Below are 13,441 nucleotides of genomic sequence, written 5' to 3'. Positions count from 1 at the left end.
AACAACTTATGTCTTACTTGGTGCATACTAATCGATGTCGTGATATCATTCGTATAGGACCATATGCATTCATTAACCTGTGCGAGCGACTACATGCAACTGGGTTAGTGAAGGATGCGATACAGTCGTCAGTGGAGGAACAAATGGCTAAATTTCTTCACATAATTGGCCATAACGTGAAAAATAGAAGTATCACATTCTTTTTCCATCGTTCAGGGTCAACTGTTAGCAAACATTTCCACAATGTGTTGGATGAAATTTTGACCTTGGAGTCTGAATTTTTAATTCATCCATCAGGAAATGAGGTTCATCCTCACTTGGCCAACAATCGTCGCTTTTTTCCATACTTAGTTTCATTTGTTGTGTTTAAAAAAATTAAGAATTTCATTTACAACACTAATTTAACTAAGGACTAAAAGGTAATTTGATTATTATTTATATTAAAACATATTTTTTAATCTATCACATCAATCAAATCTTTTCCAAACTTTCACAAAAATTACTTCTAAATTTACTCACCATCACTTCTAAATCCCTTAAAAAAAATAACACAAATCTCACTCTTAAATCAACTCAAACCCTTCCACTCACTCTCTCTCAATCACTCTCCTTCAAGTGAACAGAGCATTAAGGTGAGAGTTAGAGATGTTAAAATGGCTTTCAATTTGCAAGCCAACTTGATTCATCATGGATTGAGTTAAAATTTTTTGTTTTTAAGAATAGTTGAATTGAAGCGACTCACTTAATCTACGGATTAAACAAATTCAAACTGGATTGAATGTGATTTGACTTACAACCCACTAGCAACAATACTATTACTTTTTTAATTTTTTTATTATAATTATTTATTATTTATAATTATATAGGTTCACACTTTGATGTTTTTAAATACTGTTTAATAATATTTGAATAGTTTAAATGTTTGATTTATTTTTTTACTAAATTATATATTTTGATACTTTAATCTTTAACTATTATTTTATAATGATATTTGAATAGTTAAGTGAGGATAATGATTCTATGACTCCTATTTTTTTACTCTTATCCTTTATTGTCTGAGGTGTTTTAGTGTGAGTAATTGATTAATGCACAATTATCTTTTTCTTTTAAATAATAAGAATAAAAAGATGAGAGTTAAAGAATAATTTTTCTAAAAATAAATCAAATTAATTCAATTGTAATCAAATATATATATAAAATAAATTATAAAAGAATTATTTTTAAATAAACGATCTCACTTCAGGAAATTGTAAAAAAAAAGAATATTGCAAAATTTGTGACGAAACAAGTTGAGTCGACTCGGTTGGCTCACTTCAGGGAGTGGTGTGTTGAAAGGCTTAAACCACAGCGCGCTGCAAATTCCAAACACCAATTTCCAACGACCAACCTTTCCCCCCGTCGTCGAGTTGCGATTTGTTCATTCGCAATGCAATCTTCCGATGACGTTCGCAATCTCCCCATCGACATCACTTTCTCTCGTCTCGGAGGTTCCAATTTCTTTCTTTTCCCCATTTGTTTTTAATTTTAATTTTATCGCTTTCTGAATTCGAATTTTCGACCCTTACAGAGTGGCTGGTGGATCGCAAGCGAGTACCCGCGGATTGGCGAAAGCGCGTGGGGGCGATCAGAGTCCGAATTTCCAAGGAATTTTCTTCCCTCCCCAAAGACTCTGATCCCTTCTTCCAAACCCTAGACTCCGAAGGTTCGAACTTTATGTGTGTTAATGGGATTCGTTCGCTGATTGTAAATTATGAGTTTTTAAATGCAGGTGGCTAAGTTAAATTAGCTAATTGTTATGAGCAAAGTGGCAATGTTATTTTCAGGGATTGGATATTTGGAGGCCAAACAGATATATGATATTCTCTTGAAGTCTACTTCTGAAAGCAGGAACATATTTGGTCGCTTATCAGGTGCTCCGGTGAGATACACTTAACAGAAATGTGCACTATAATCATTCACAGTATGTATATTAATATTATCGAACTTATAGATAAATTAGGATGGAGTTCTTAAAATTTCACTGGTGGTCATGAGTTCGAGTTTTATTTGGCTCAAGCACGTTTACCTCCGGTGGACCTCATAACAAAAAAATAGACTGTGTAGGTAGTCCTTTGGTCGCTAATTGTGGCTGTTCTTATTTGGGTAGGGTGTTTGGGAAGCAATCGTGCGGTCGTTTGAGAAGGATCATGTTTTCCTTGGTGAGGCTGCCCAGATTATCATTCAAAATGTGAGCTATGAAATGTGAGCATTGTCATCTTTGGGTTTTTCATTTCTTAAGGGTTTGATTTTTGTTGCTTAGTATTTGTTTTCGTCGTGAAGCCCTTATCAGAGGAAACAGGTTCAGAAGATTCAGCAGCAACTGTTAGAGCTAGATCGCAAGGAAGCTGATATTAAAAGAAGTGCTGCTCTTTCAGTGGCCAAGTATGCTGAAGCTTGCCAGGAGCTTGGATTACAGGTTTGACTTTTTTGGGTGTTTATGTTGTGTAGAAAGAATTTCGGTAGCAGTTTGAAAAGGAATTTTAGGATGATTGATATTCCTGAGAAAACAATCGTTGTCCCTTTTGATTCATACAGCCAACCACACAAAGTGGGATACAAATTTTGTTGTTATTGTTGTGGTGTGTTGAACGCAATTTTGTTTTTATGGTGTATGGTTGGTTATATTGTTTTTGCAGGGGAAAAATGTCAGAGTAGAACTTCTCGAGACAGCACAATTACTTCCAAGCACGTTTCGCAAGATTCTAGATGTTGTGAACAATGACAACATGTCACGGGCAATTGAATATTATACCAATTTTGTCAGGGATGCTCACACTGAAAAGGATGTAAGAAAAAAATTAAAATTTGTATTCATTTTTATAGTTCTCATTAATAAACTCTTTTTGACATGGTTCAGTATACACATTATTTAAGATGAAAATTGATACTGCAGAGATCTTTAGGAGATGTAATACAAAACTTGAAGAATATGCGTGAAAACCCTCCATCTTTAAATGTTGCCGTTGACTCTGACATTATCAGTGACGTGAATGTTCATGAAAGTAAAAATGAATTAAATCCTGCAACAAGCAATGCTGCGATTGCTGTGCCTGACATTGACTGGGATATTTCTGTGGAGAGTTCACAAATTGATTGGGACATTGGAACTGTTGAAGAAACAGAGGATAATGGTAATGGATTGGGTCCTTATGAAATCATTAATGCCTCTGATATCGGATCTGATCCAACCGTATCAAACCAAGAACTAGGCTCACATGCAGATATATCTTGGGATATTAGTGTGGATACTCCTCAGGTTGATGTCATTGATGATGATAGTGCCCCAACTGTAGTGTTGGAGACTCAGACTTCTCTACCAGATGCCCTATCTCAATTGACAGAAAACAAGGAAGAAAGGAGCCAACTTTTAGATACGGAGTTCAGAAATAAGATTCTGGATGATCTATATGAGGTATATAATATCTATGCTAATTTACTGTCATTACCTGGATAAGTTATCGATTTTGATAATATTATAATTTCAATTATCATATAGAGAAAGAAACGCAATTCTAGCAAATTTTGTTTTTATGCTATTTTTCTTACAAGTAAGCACTTACATATACTGTATGAATTTATTGTATTGTGTCATTCTTATTTTTCGATTAAATTTAAAATTTGTTATTATTGTGTATGACATTAGGTGAAATCCTTTTTAAATCAACGATTGGCTGAATTGAGGAATGAGGAAACTTTGTCCCTGCAAAATCAAGTCCAGGCAGTTGCCCCCTTTGTGCTACAACAGTATACTGCTGATGCAATAGAAACAATGCAAAGTGATATTTCTTTAGCAATTTCATTGCTGACAAATAGGAAGACGAGGGATTTGATTATGATTCTCAACTCCAAAAGGTACTTCTTCATATTTTATGCCTGAAGTTTCGTACATATACTCATTCACGGAGTATCCTGATTTATCAGATGTCGACTCACATTTGTGTTGCTATGATTATTGGATGGGTTGAAATTTTTTTGAAAATATCAACTAATATATGGAATTACAAGTTTATGTACTGAAAACAACTGCCAGACATAATTGTTTAAGTTCGGTCATAGTTGGACTGAATATAATTTGTTTTGAAGTTTGGAATGTTTTGCCTGCATAACAAAAGACAGAGATCAAAACTTCGATTATTGTTTTATTGTGTAGTGTATGTATGTAGTGTACTAAGATGATGATCTTTTGGTGAATTTCATTTGGTCTATTTCTGTATTACTATGCAACTTGAAAGACTAACGGGATGACATTTTAATGCATGGTTTTCTCTTTTCTTCATTTTTCAAATTGCTAAAATGTATAGGGTGAAGAACTTGCCTTTTTTTTTTTTTTATGCTTGTACGCATGCTTGTTAAATTTTGAAAGTTACTCAACAAACCACATTAAGTATACTAACAGCATTTAGTATGTCACACGCTTTATTTTTGCTGTCTCTTTAGTAGTATCCTGTTGTGTTTGATCTATGTTAATTGATTGTGGTGTTGGGAAAAAATTCAGATTTCTAGACAGACTAGTCAATTCAATAGAGGAAAAGAAGCATCATGAAGTCAAGTTGAAAGAAGGGTTGAAGGATTTGGCTGCTAAACGGATGGAACTGCAAAATACTCTATCTTCTTCATGGTCCAAGCAAGTAAGTTGTGTGCTTGTTATTTATGAGGGGGTAGAATTTGTAGTGTTCAACGGATTTTCAAAATTGTAGGATAAAAACTACCTTTTCTCTCTCTCTCTCTCTCTCTATATATATATATATATATATATATATATATCCCTTGTGTTCCTGTTGTTTTTGTTGCAGAAGAAGAAAAATTTAATCCCTACACTAGTTTATTACTACGTACACTTTATTGTGGTAAATAGTAACTAGTTCATATACCTATTTAAGCAACCTGGTTGTGTTAAGGCAGTCAATTCACTATTCTAATAATTTCCTTTTAGGTTTATAATATATTGAATATGCCGTGTCAAAAAACATTGAAACATGCAGGTCCCAGTAAAAGATAAAATAATATAAAAAAGGGAATAGAGAAATCTGATCACTGCATCTGTCCTCTGTCAGGATTCTCATCTACTATTATATTGTGTGCTTAGTGAAGTCTGTTTTAAAGAAACAATCACTTTTATCTTATGAACTTCCCGAGAGAATTTTTGCTTGTCCCTACACTCCCCCACCTCCTCCTCCCGCGCCCCCCCCTCCCGCACCCCCAAAAGCAGAAAACACTATAAAATTATGCAAATTCTCAGTTGGGATTTTCTTTCTAGAGTGAGATTCAATTTTTTATAAAAGAGGAACAAGGACTACATGTTGCATGGCAGATAGCTCATACGGAAATAAGAGTGGGTATCATTATCGGGAAAATGTTCTTGTTGCATGACTGATTTACACTTATTTTTTGACAAGACATATGTGATGGTTTTTTACAAGAACATAACAGGGTCAAATTTCCATTTTTCACTTTTAGTTTTTCTTCTACTTGGAGATAGAGAACTGCATATAGCTTCAGTCTTTCTATTTTTTTTACATTTTTAATAAGGAACACAGATTAAAACTCATCTTTCTCTCCATTGTCTTATTCTTAGTTGTTTGATACTCATGCGACCAAAATCTGTGTTCCTGTATGTGACAACTCAACTTTACATGTTTCCCCGGTCTTGTAGATGAGTCAAATTAACTGTTAAGTGAATTTCAGGATGCGGCTGTGGCAAAAACAAAGGAGTTGAAAAAACTATGTGAGAGTACACTTTCTTCGATGTTTGATGGAAGACCAGTTAATATAATTGGAGAGATCAACGCTATTTTGTCTAGTGGCCTTGGAGCATGAGAAAGAGGAATTTACTTCCATGATGATCAAGCTTTTAGGTGGACAGTGGCGGGCCAAAATAACTTTAGAAAAATTTCTTTTAGTTTTTTTCTTTTTTTTACTTTACCTGTTAATTCCTGACAAAGAAAAGTGCTTTGACAATGCGATGCTCTGATAACTCTTGCTGAATGAGGAAACTTTACTCTGCAGTTGTGCCATATTGATTTTACAATCAGAAGATACCAGTGAAGGCAGTGCTTGTGGCTTATTATTAGTCTTACTTTTGAATTCAAGTATGAAAATGACCGAGTTGTTAGTAATGTAGGTGATCACTAAAAAGTTTGAATAATGTTGCGAAATATCTGATTCACTACTATCAACAAGGACTATTTTGACTGCGAGGAATATGCAGGAAACTGAAGAAGTTAAAGCAACTAGCACAAGGCGACATACTGGGTATGCTGCTTGATGCCACTTTGTTCCTTGATTTATGCAATTATTCAATTTGTCCATTCTAACTTGCTTTGTTTTTGGATTCCTCCGACGATGCTTGAGTTGAGTTGATTGGGCAGGACGCTTGCATATAATTAACCCGCACCGTATTTGCATGGTTGGCCCTGCCTCAATAATGGATAAAGTTGTTTCAAAAAAGGTGTGTTTCTGAATGTAATGAAATGTACCTGAAATAAAATATAGCATTGGATGAAGAAAAAATCACTTTCTAGTGTGAAAAATAAGAAGAAAAAAATATATTTTATAATAAAAATTAGTATATTTATAAACTAAAATAAAAATTTAAAGAGGTTATATGAAATTTTTTATATAAATTAGTTTGTTTATACATAAATAAGTTAAGGATATAGTGGAAAGATTTTCTAACAAAACATTTTTCCAACACTATTAGTGAAAATTTAGTATGTTTAAACGGATTTTTCCATAAGAATTTATATGAAATAAAAATATGAAATTAATTTTTTCATACACTTGAGTGATTGAAGGAGTTCAAACTTTGGGGCAAATGGAATAGTATATAACCATTACATGTAATTATTCTTTAAGAAATTATATGACAGTTTATTTTGATTCTCCAAATATAGTATGAAATTATATATTAAATAGGGAATTGTGTCATGTATTTTAATTAGTGATCCATTAGTTCATTAGTGGTCCATAATCATGTCTTGATCGAGCAGTGACCAATTTTGAGGGAAGAAAAAGAAAATAATGAAAAAAATATATAAACGAGATTAGAAAGAGAGAGAAATAAGAGAGGGGAAAGAAGAGAAAAAAGGGACTGAAATCTTTTTAAGTGTATAAATACTTTAAAGTTTTTATATCGTTTTTAATAAAATATAAATTTATTATTTTAAATAATCTTTCAAAATTATAAAAAGTTAATTTTTTTTTTAAATTTTTATTTAAGCAACATGTTTTATCATAAAACATTTTAAATTTTCTTAAAAAACTATTCTAGTAGATTTTCCTATTCAAATATTAAACAAAATTAATTTGTCAGGAATTTAAACCCAAAAAAAATGACTATTTATAGTGATTTAGAATATTATAAGAAATGATAAAATAAAATTATGTAACTTATCATCCGTAGAGTTTCAAATTATATTCACCCTAACATTAATGGGAGCTAGTATTTATAGAAATAAAATCCATGATTTTGTTGAAAAATATAAAATTTAGGTGACATACTATCTTTGACTTGATGGATGTTTTTGTGAAGTGTTTGCAAATGATTATAAAATCAAATAAGATTACATGTAACACATATGATGTAGTCTTTTAGTTATGAAAATGTTTAATCATGTAATGAATATGGAGATTCAAATAGCAAAGCGGGTATGCCTTTAAGAATTCAAAATATAATCCATCTTGACTGTAAAGTCTTATTCAAAAGAACAAATGAAAATTTGCGTTAAGTTTGAGCATGGAGTCTGAAACTGCTATTATTTTAAGTACAATAAAAAGTGGTAGTTCTTGGTTTTTATATTTTAGTGATATTTTGTTATCTTCTAAAATTTTAACATAAAAAATAATCTAATAGTAAATGATTGATAAAAAAATAACCAGTTCAACCGGCTAGTTACACTAATTAAGGAAATGGTTATAACAGACTAAAACAACTTAAATATTTTCAGAGGTGAAATTCAAGCTAACCCTTTCCATTGGCGAAATTCCAGCTATTTCATCCATTGAGTTTTTTGTCACGTCGAAGGAATTAAAAGTTTGCGCCTTATAAGCCAAAGGCGATAAAAAGAAGAGAGCAGAAATGGAGTTAAATTTCTAGAACGTTAAAATGTTAACCAGTTTGCACATCAGGCGGATACGTAGCTGAGAGCAGGTGAACCGTTGAAGCGGGAGATAGTTGTGTGAAAAGACATGTTAAGTGGATCAAGTTCAGTTTCATCTGCTTCACCACTCTCTGAAACAAGCTTTTGAGAAAATGATACAAGATTGTCCACGATTTCAGACATTGGAGGTCGAAATTGCTTCACGGGCTGCATGAGAGGCGCGTAAGTTTTATTGCAACCCCCCAGAAAAAACGAGTGAATATAATTTGAAGAACCAGAATGGCAACATACGATCATGAGTAAATTCAAGTTTAACTTTTACTTTTGTTAAAAACTCTATACCTATATCTATAGAGTCATGATTTATTGACAATCCATTATCCCCTACAACCACTTCCAACTACTAAAGACAGTTATCATGTTAGTGAATAAAAATTAATGATTGTCAAATTTTTTGCATATATAAATGCTAATAAAGTAATACCTGAATGCAGAGGGAGATGATATCAGCATAACGAGAAAGAGCCTTGGATGAAAATGTCCGTTTGATTGCTGGATCTACCATTTGTTCCAAACTGTCACTATCATGAAGCCTTGATGAAGCCCACTTCGCCAGATAGTGCTCTTCCCTTGGCCTGGAACTGTGTTGCATGGAAAACAAAGGTTATCATTCAACAACCCTTAAACAAATGAAATGGAATAAGGTTAGAGAGAAACACGTATACCCATCGAAAGGTTTTCTTCCTGTTAATAGTTCAAGAAGCAACACGCCAAAGGCAAAGATGTCGCTCTTCGTGCTGCCAATTCCTGGTTGGCCATGGTCAGGTGAACTGTATCCTGTATCTCTAATATCAATCTCGGAAGCCTGTTTTCTTCAGTCAATAAATTAATCAGTGAATCTATGTCAATGGCATACTAAAATTAATGTCAAGCAGATTTAAGCTATGTATACCTAGAAAGTGCAAAAGCAATATTTTACCTCTTTAACAACTTCAAAAAATTAAATTTAGTTGATTTGTAAGTTATCTATAAAAAGTCACATATAAAGACATTTAAAAAAATCATTTAACTTATGGAAAAATATTTTTTATTTTATTTTTCTCTTCCCGGCAAACCAGTTTTCAAGTTGGGTAATTTTTTTCATGAGAAATCATCCAAAAGCTACAACCAAGTATGAGCTTTGAGTAAATGCAACTGTAGCCATCACGAACTTCAGCCACTAGAACCTTGACAGCAATAAATCGCCTATTTAAACATGATACTGATTGTTGCAGAAACATACCCGGTTTTTGGCTTTATTGCTTGTCAGTGGTCTCAGAATAGCCAAGCCACAGTCAGTAACACGAGGCATAAGGTTTTCGTCCAGTAGAACATTGGTAGCCTTTAATTTGCCATGGGCGACAGGAGGGGAGAACGTCGAGTGCAAATAGCTGTAAACATAAGTGTGTATCACGGTTGAGAGTTGAGACAAGATTGCACTTTATATTTAACGAGAAATAATTCTTAGTATAGCAACATGGAACTTACTTCAGGGCCTGACCAACACCTAGAGCGATCCGGAGACGTGTGCCCCACGATAAAGGTTTGTATGCTGTACTATGAAGAGCATCATCTAGAGTTAAATTTCTCACATACTCAAAGACAAGAAGATGTTGTCCATGCTCCAAACAGTAGCCTTTAAGTGAAACAATGTTAGGGTGCTTCAAACGGGAAGCCGTGCTCACGACATCTAAGAACTTTTCCTCTTCACTGAAAGACATGCCCGCCATGTTGATATTCTTCACGGCTAAAACCTTTTAACAAGAAGAAGAAATTACATAAAAAATTGAAATAAAAGTTTTGAAATCAACGTTATTTAAGGCTTATAAGGTACCTTGTTATCAGAAAATTCAGCTCTATAAACAGGACCAAGGGATCCTTCTCCCAGAAGGTTGTCTTCATGGAAACTGTTTGTAACCAACTGAACCTCCGCTACTGTATAAACCTTTATCCTTCCATTGAATCTGTCTCTTCCGGAAAAGCTTTTTCTTGATGTTTCCCCAGTTCTTTTATGAGTTTGGGAAGTTAGCCGCCTTGGACCCAAAAGGGATGCAGCATTATAAGGTGGGATTTGTTGGCTCTCGACTATTGCCGTAGTAGAATCTTCTATAAAAGTGGAGAGAAAAAGAAAAGCACGATCAAAGACGGAAATGGATTTAAAGAACTAATAAATGGAATGGACCCTGACATATGAAAGAGAAAGACTCCCGAAAGGGAAAGAAATTAAGTGAAATTTGGCAATACATGTTTAGTATCTCTAACTTTACACTCACTCACTTTCTACCAATCTTATTTTATATTCAATCATTTTAGTGTTAAATCTGTCTGGAATGAGCAATGTTACTATGAGATCATGTTAACGTTATTCAGTCATATGGATTTTGGCTTTGACTGGGCGTGCCTCACCATCTATATGCTCATGCTCTGTATAAGGTACCTTTGCTCGCACTGATTGGACAAGAAGGCAATGCACTATGGTCGCTTTCGTAGTTCTCCAGTCTCTTTGTATAAAGCTTATTCAAACGGATCGCAATGAGGAGAGCCAAACCTGTTGCCAATAATGTTCCTGTACCGACCATAAAAGCTATTCCTCCAGGACCGATATGTTTCTTCTTTTGTTTCCTTACTCTAATAGGAGCGTAGTTCTCGATGGCATTTGCCTGAGTTATGGGTGGGCGACTAGTGTTTTTCTCAAGGGGTACGTTGTCCAAGGGAAATGCCCAGGGAGGAGAGCCGTCCACGGTTTGGAACTTATTCCCTCCAATCCTAATTAAGAGGTGGAATGTTACTTTCCAATTTGTGTCCATTATCCAGTAAGAAAAATGAAGGTGATTAAAACCAGTAACATTTATTTTTACAAACCATAAGTTTGGTATGGACTGAAAATGCTGGGGAAGAAGGCCGCTAAACAGATTGTCTTGAATGTTCCTGACAAAACAGATAAATTAGAAAACAATAGAGCTGTAGTCATATGTTAGGATACTACCTCCTATTTGGAAGGTCTATGAAAGAAGAAAGAAATACAGCTAATTGATTTAATTCTAGCAGCTGAGAAATCCATTAGTGGTTGTATAGTGTTGTGTTGGGAATATATATATATATATATATATATATATATATATATATATATATATATATATGTTTTCGAGTCTTTAGGGGAACACAGAAAATAGTATTGTTAGTGGAAGGTTGCTGGACCCTCACAGTGCCAGCGGTTATATCTATAAACTCTTGTACCTTAGTTCTATACATAATTCTCATTTTTCTTTTCATAATCAATCATACTATGTGAAAAATGTTTAGAGGTAACCTACAAATCAATGAGTGGAAGCTCAGCCAGGTAGGTGACTGATCCGGTGAATCTGTTGTTCTGCAGGAATCTGAAAATAAGCACCAGGTAGGTGACAGATCAAACCAACATGACCCTAATGTATAAATAAAATAAATTACCCTTTATAACAAAAGCCCAGTCTAAGTATACAGATACTAATCTAAGTTCAGGAAATATGGTACGGTTGTACGAAAGAAACTTACAATCTTTCCAGGGTTGTCAAGGACCCAAATGAACTTGGCAGATCACCGGTGAAATTATTGTACGAAAGGTCCCTGATGGTAAGAAATTATCCTGTTACTTGAAGATTCATATCTAACCAAAATAGTCAAGACATGTACAATTTGTGGCCTCACTTTCTCAAGACTAATCTAATTTCATTATAAGCTTTACTTCAGCTAACCTTAGAACGCGAAAAACAACAGCGCCTTGTTCTTTATTATGCATTTCAAGAAAAGGGGAACGATTAAAAGGCATGTGTCATGTCTTTTGGTTTGTTTGTTTGTTTGTTTCTTTTTATTTTAGTCTATATATGTTACACAGTCTTCTCTTTCCCTGGTAAGTTATTAAAAATTGAGATTTAAATTTGTTATTAAAAATTGAGGTTTAAATAAGTTTTAAAAATTGAGGTTTAAGTTGGCTCCATCGTCTATTCTTTTGATCCATAATATTTAAAATTAGTAATATTATACAGAAAAAAAATATCTATGAACGTAAATGCTTTAGGTTTTAATTGGATCAACGATTCCTTTCATTTAAATTAAACTACAATAGCAAAAGACGGGAAGAAAACATACATTTCTTTGAGATTATCTAAGCCGGTAAACACGTTGCCAATGGGTCCATACAAGATATTGTGGCTTAAATTCCTGCAAGATAAATAGTGTGATTATTTCACAGCCATTTGTAAAACTCAACACTATCATAATCAACAAATACGAGAGATGTACTGGTAAGAGCATTCCGTATTTCTATTATGTCCTCTATCAAGCTTGGACTAAAATCAATACTAATGTAACTCACAGGTATGCTAGTTTTGTCATTGTTGACAACGAATGGGGGATATTTTGGCTGAAATAGTTGCAAGCCATATTTCTGAAATAGGAAATTGTCAGTAAAACTCACTGCGAAGATACAGGTGTATACATAACCAGAAAGCATAGAACAGTCACGAAGCAGTAGAAATAAACGAATAGTAGTCTTACATATGTGTGGCATTCGGAGGTAAAGCCACAGGGATTTCCCCAAGTATGCTGTTAAAACTGACATCACTACACAAACCAGAATGATTTGGACGTAATTAATCGCTGATCTTGACAAAAACCATCCCCGCAAGAACTTAAAGCTATACAATTACTTACAGTTGATTTAAGTTCTGTAGATTATTGAGCAAGCTTCCAAGATGCCCGGTAAGGTTTAGTCGTTGGATTTGGCTGCATGAAGAAGAGAGCAGGTAAAATAGGTCTATTTATTAGTGGCATTAAAATATGAATACGAGTGTAATCAACAGAGTCATGGTATCACATGTGTATAACTGATGACGCAGAACATGTTATTCCCGTCCAAGATTCCTCACAAGGATCACTACCGTTCCATCCTTTCAGCGCTAGAGGGTTGTTTAAGGTCCTGTATATATCCTGGAGAGCTGTGACTGTTTATAAAAATAATTACAGAAAATACATAGTTTAGTAGCAGAGTCCCATGCAAATTGTGAGCTGTACGAAAACGAGTTCAATTTCACTGAGAATGATAATCAAGCAAATGGTTTATTATTTCTCATTTGCAAATACAACCCTCACGAGTAGTATGTACATGGATTTTCGATTTTTCTATCTGTATCTAAATGTGTCATGTCTCATTCAAATTAACTCTACGAATTAAACAAAAACGAGTATTCTTGTACTGTTTTGGTTATTCTGTCAAAATTGGTTAA

General features: G+C 33.9%; 2 protein-coding genes across 2 annotated transcripts; one reads left to right on the top strand and one right to left on the bottom strand.

Moving 5' to 3' along the window:
* The first annotated feature begins 1,261 nt into the window (after positions 1–1,261).
* Positions 1,262–6,103, top strand: LOC114191516 (CDK5RAP3-like protein). The gene is made up of 10 exons (XM_028080726.1): positions 1,262–1,487; positions 1,568–1,702; positions 1,824–1,918; positions 2,147–2,241; positions 2,320–2,455; positions 2,676–2,825; positions 2,933–3,451; positions 3,683–3,891; positions 4,535–4,667; positions 5,725–6,103. The coding sequence occupies exons 1-10, from the start codon at positions 1,427–1,429 to the stop codon at positions 5,854–5,856; spliced, it is 1,665 nt and encodes a 554-aa protein (XP_027936527.1). The 5' UTR covers positions 1,262–1,426; the 3' UTR covers positions 5,857–6,103.
* Positions 6,104–7,993: 1,890 nt separating this feature from the next.
* LOC114191517 (protein STRUBBELIG-RECEPTOR FAMILY 2-like) lies at positions 7,994–11,797 on the bottom strand (the record flags this gene model as incomplete). The annotated part of the gene is made up of 10 exons (XM_028080727.1): positions 7,994–8,345; positions 8,623–8,779; positions 8,864–9,003; positions 9,421–9,568; positions 9,666–9,931; positions 10,012–10,283; positions 10,615–10,943; positions 11,040–11,105; positions 11,492–11,557; positions 11,712–11,797. Coding segments are annotated over 10 exons (1,713 nt in total), but the record flags the coding sequence as incomplete, so codon positions are not given.
* Positions 11,798–13,441: the final 1,644 nt, after the last annotated feature.

Source organism: Vigna unguiculata, chromosome 7 (genome assembly GCF_004118075.2).
Source record: "Vigna unguiculata cultivar IT97K-499-35 chromosome 7, ASM411807v1, whole genome shotgun sequence".
Classification (NCBI taxonomy): Eukaryota; Viridiplantae; Streptophyta; class Magnoliopsida; order Fabales; family Fabaceae; genus Vigna; species Vigna unguiculata.
The sequence above is the reverse complement of the archived record's forward strand: the minus strand, read 5'-3'. Positions and strand labels throughout refer to the sequence as shown.

Excerpts from the sequence above, each read along its gene's own strand:
- LOC114191516 (XM_028080726.1), top strand. The coding sequence starts at position 1,427 with ATGCAATCTTCCGATGACGTTCGCAATCTCCCCATCGACATCACTTTC. Across the intron at positions 3,452-3,682 it reads TTCTGGATGATCTATATGAG|GTGAAATCCTTTTTAAATCA; the intron begins GTATATAATATC and ends GTATGACATTAG. Across the intron at positions 4,668-5,724 it reads CTTCTTCATGGTCCAAGCAA|GATGCGGCTGTGGCAAAAAC; the intron begins GTAAGTTGTGTG and ends AGTGAATTTCAG.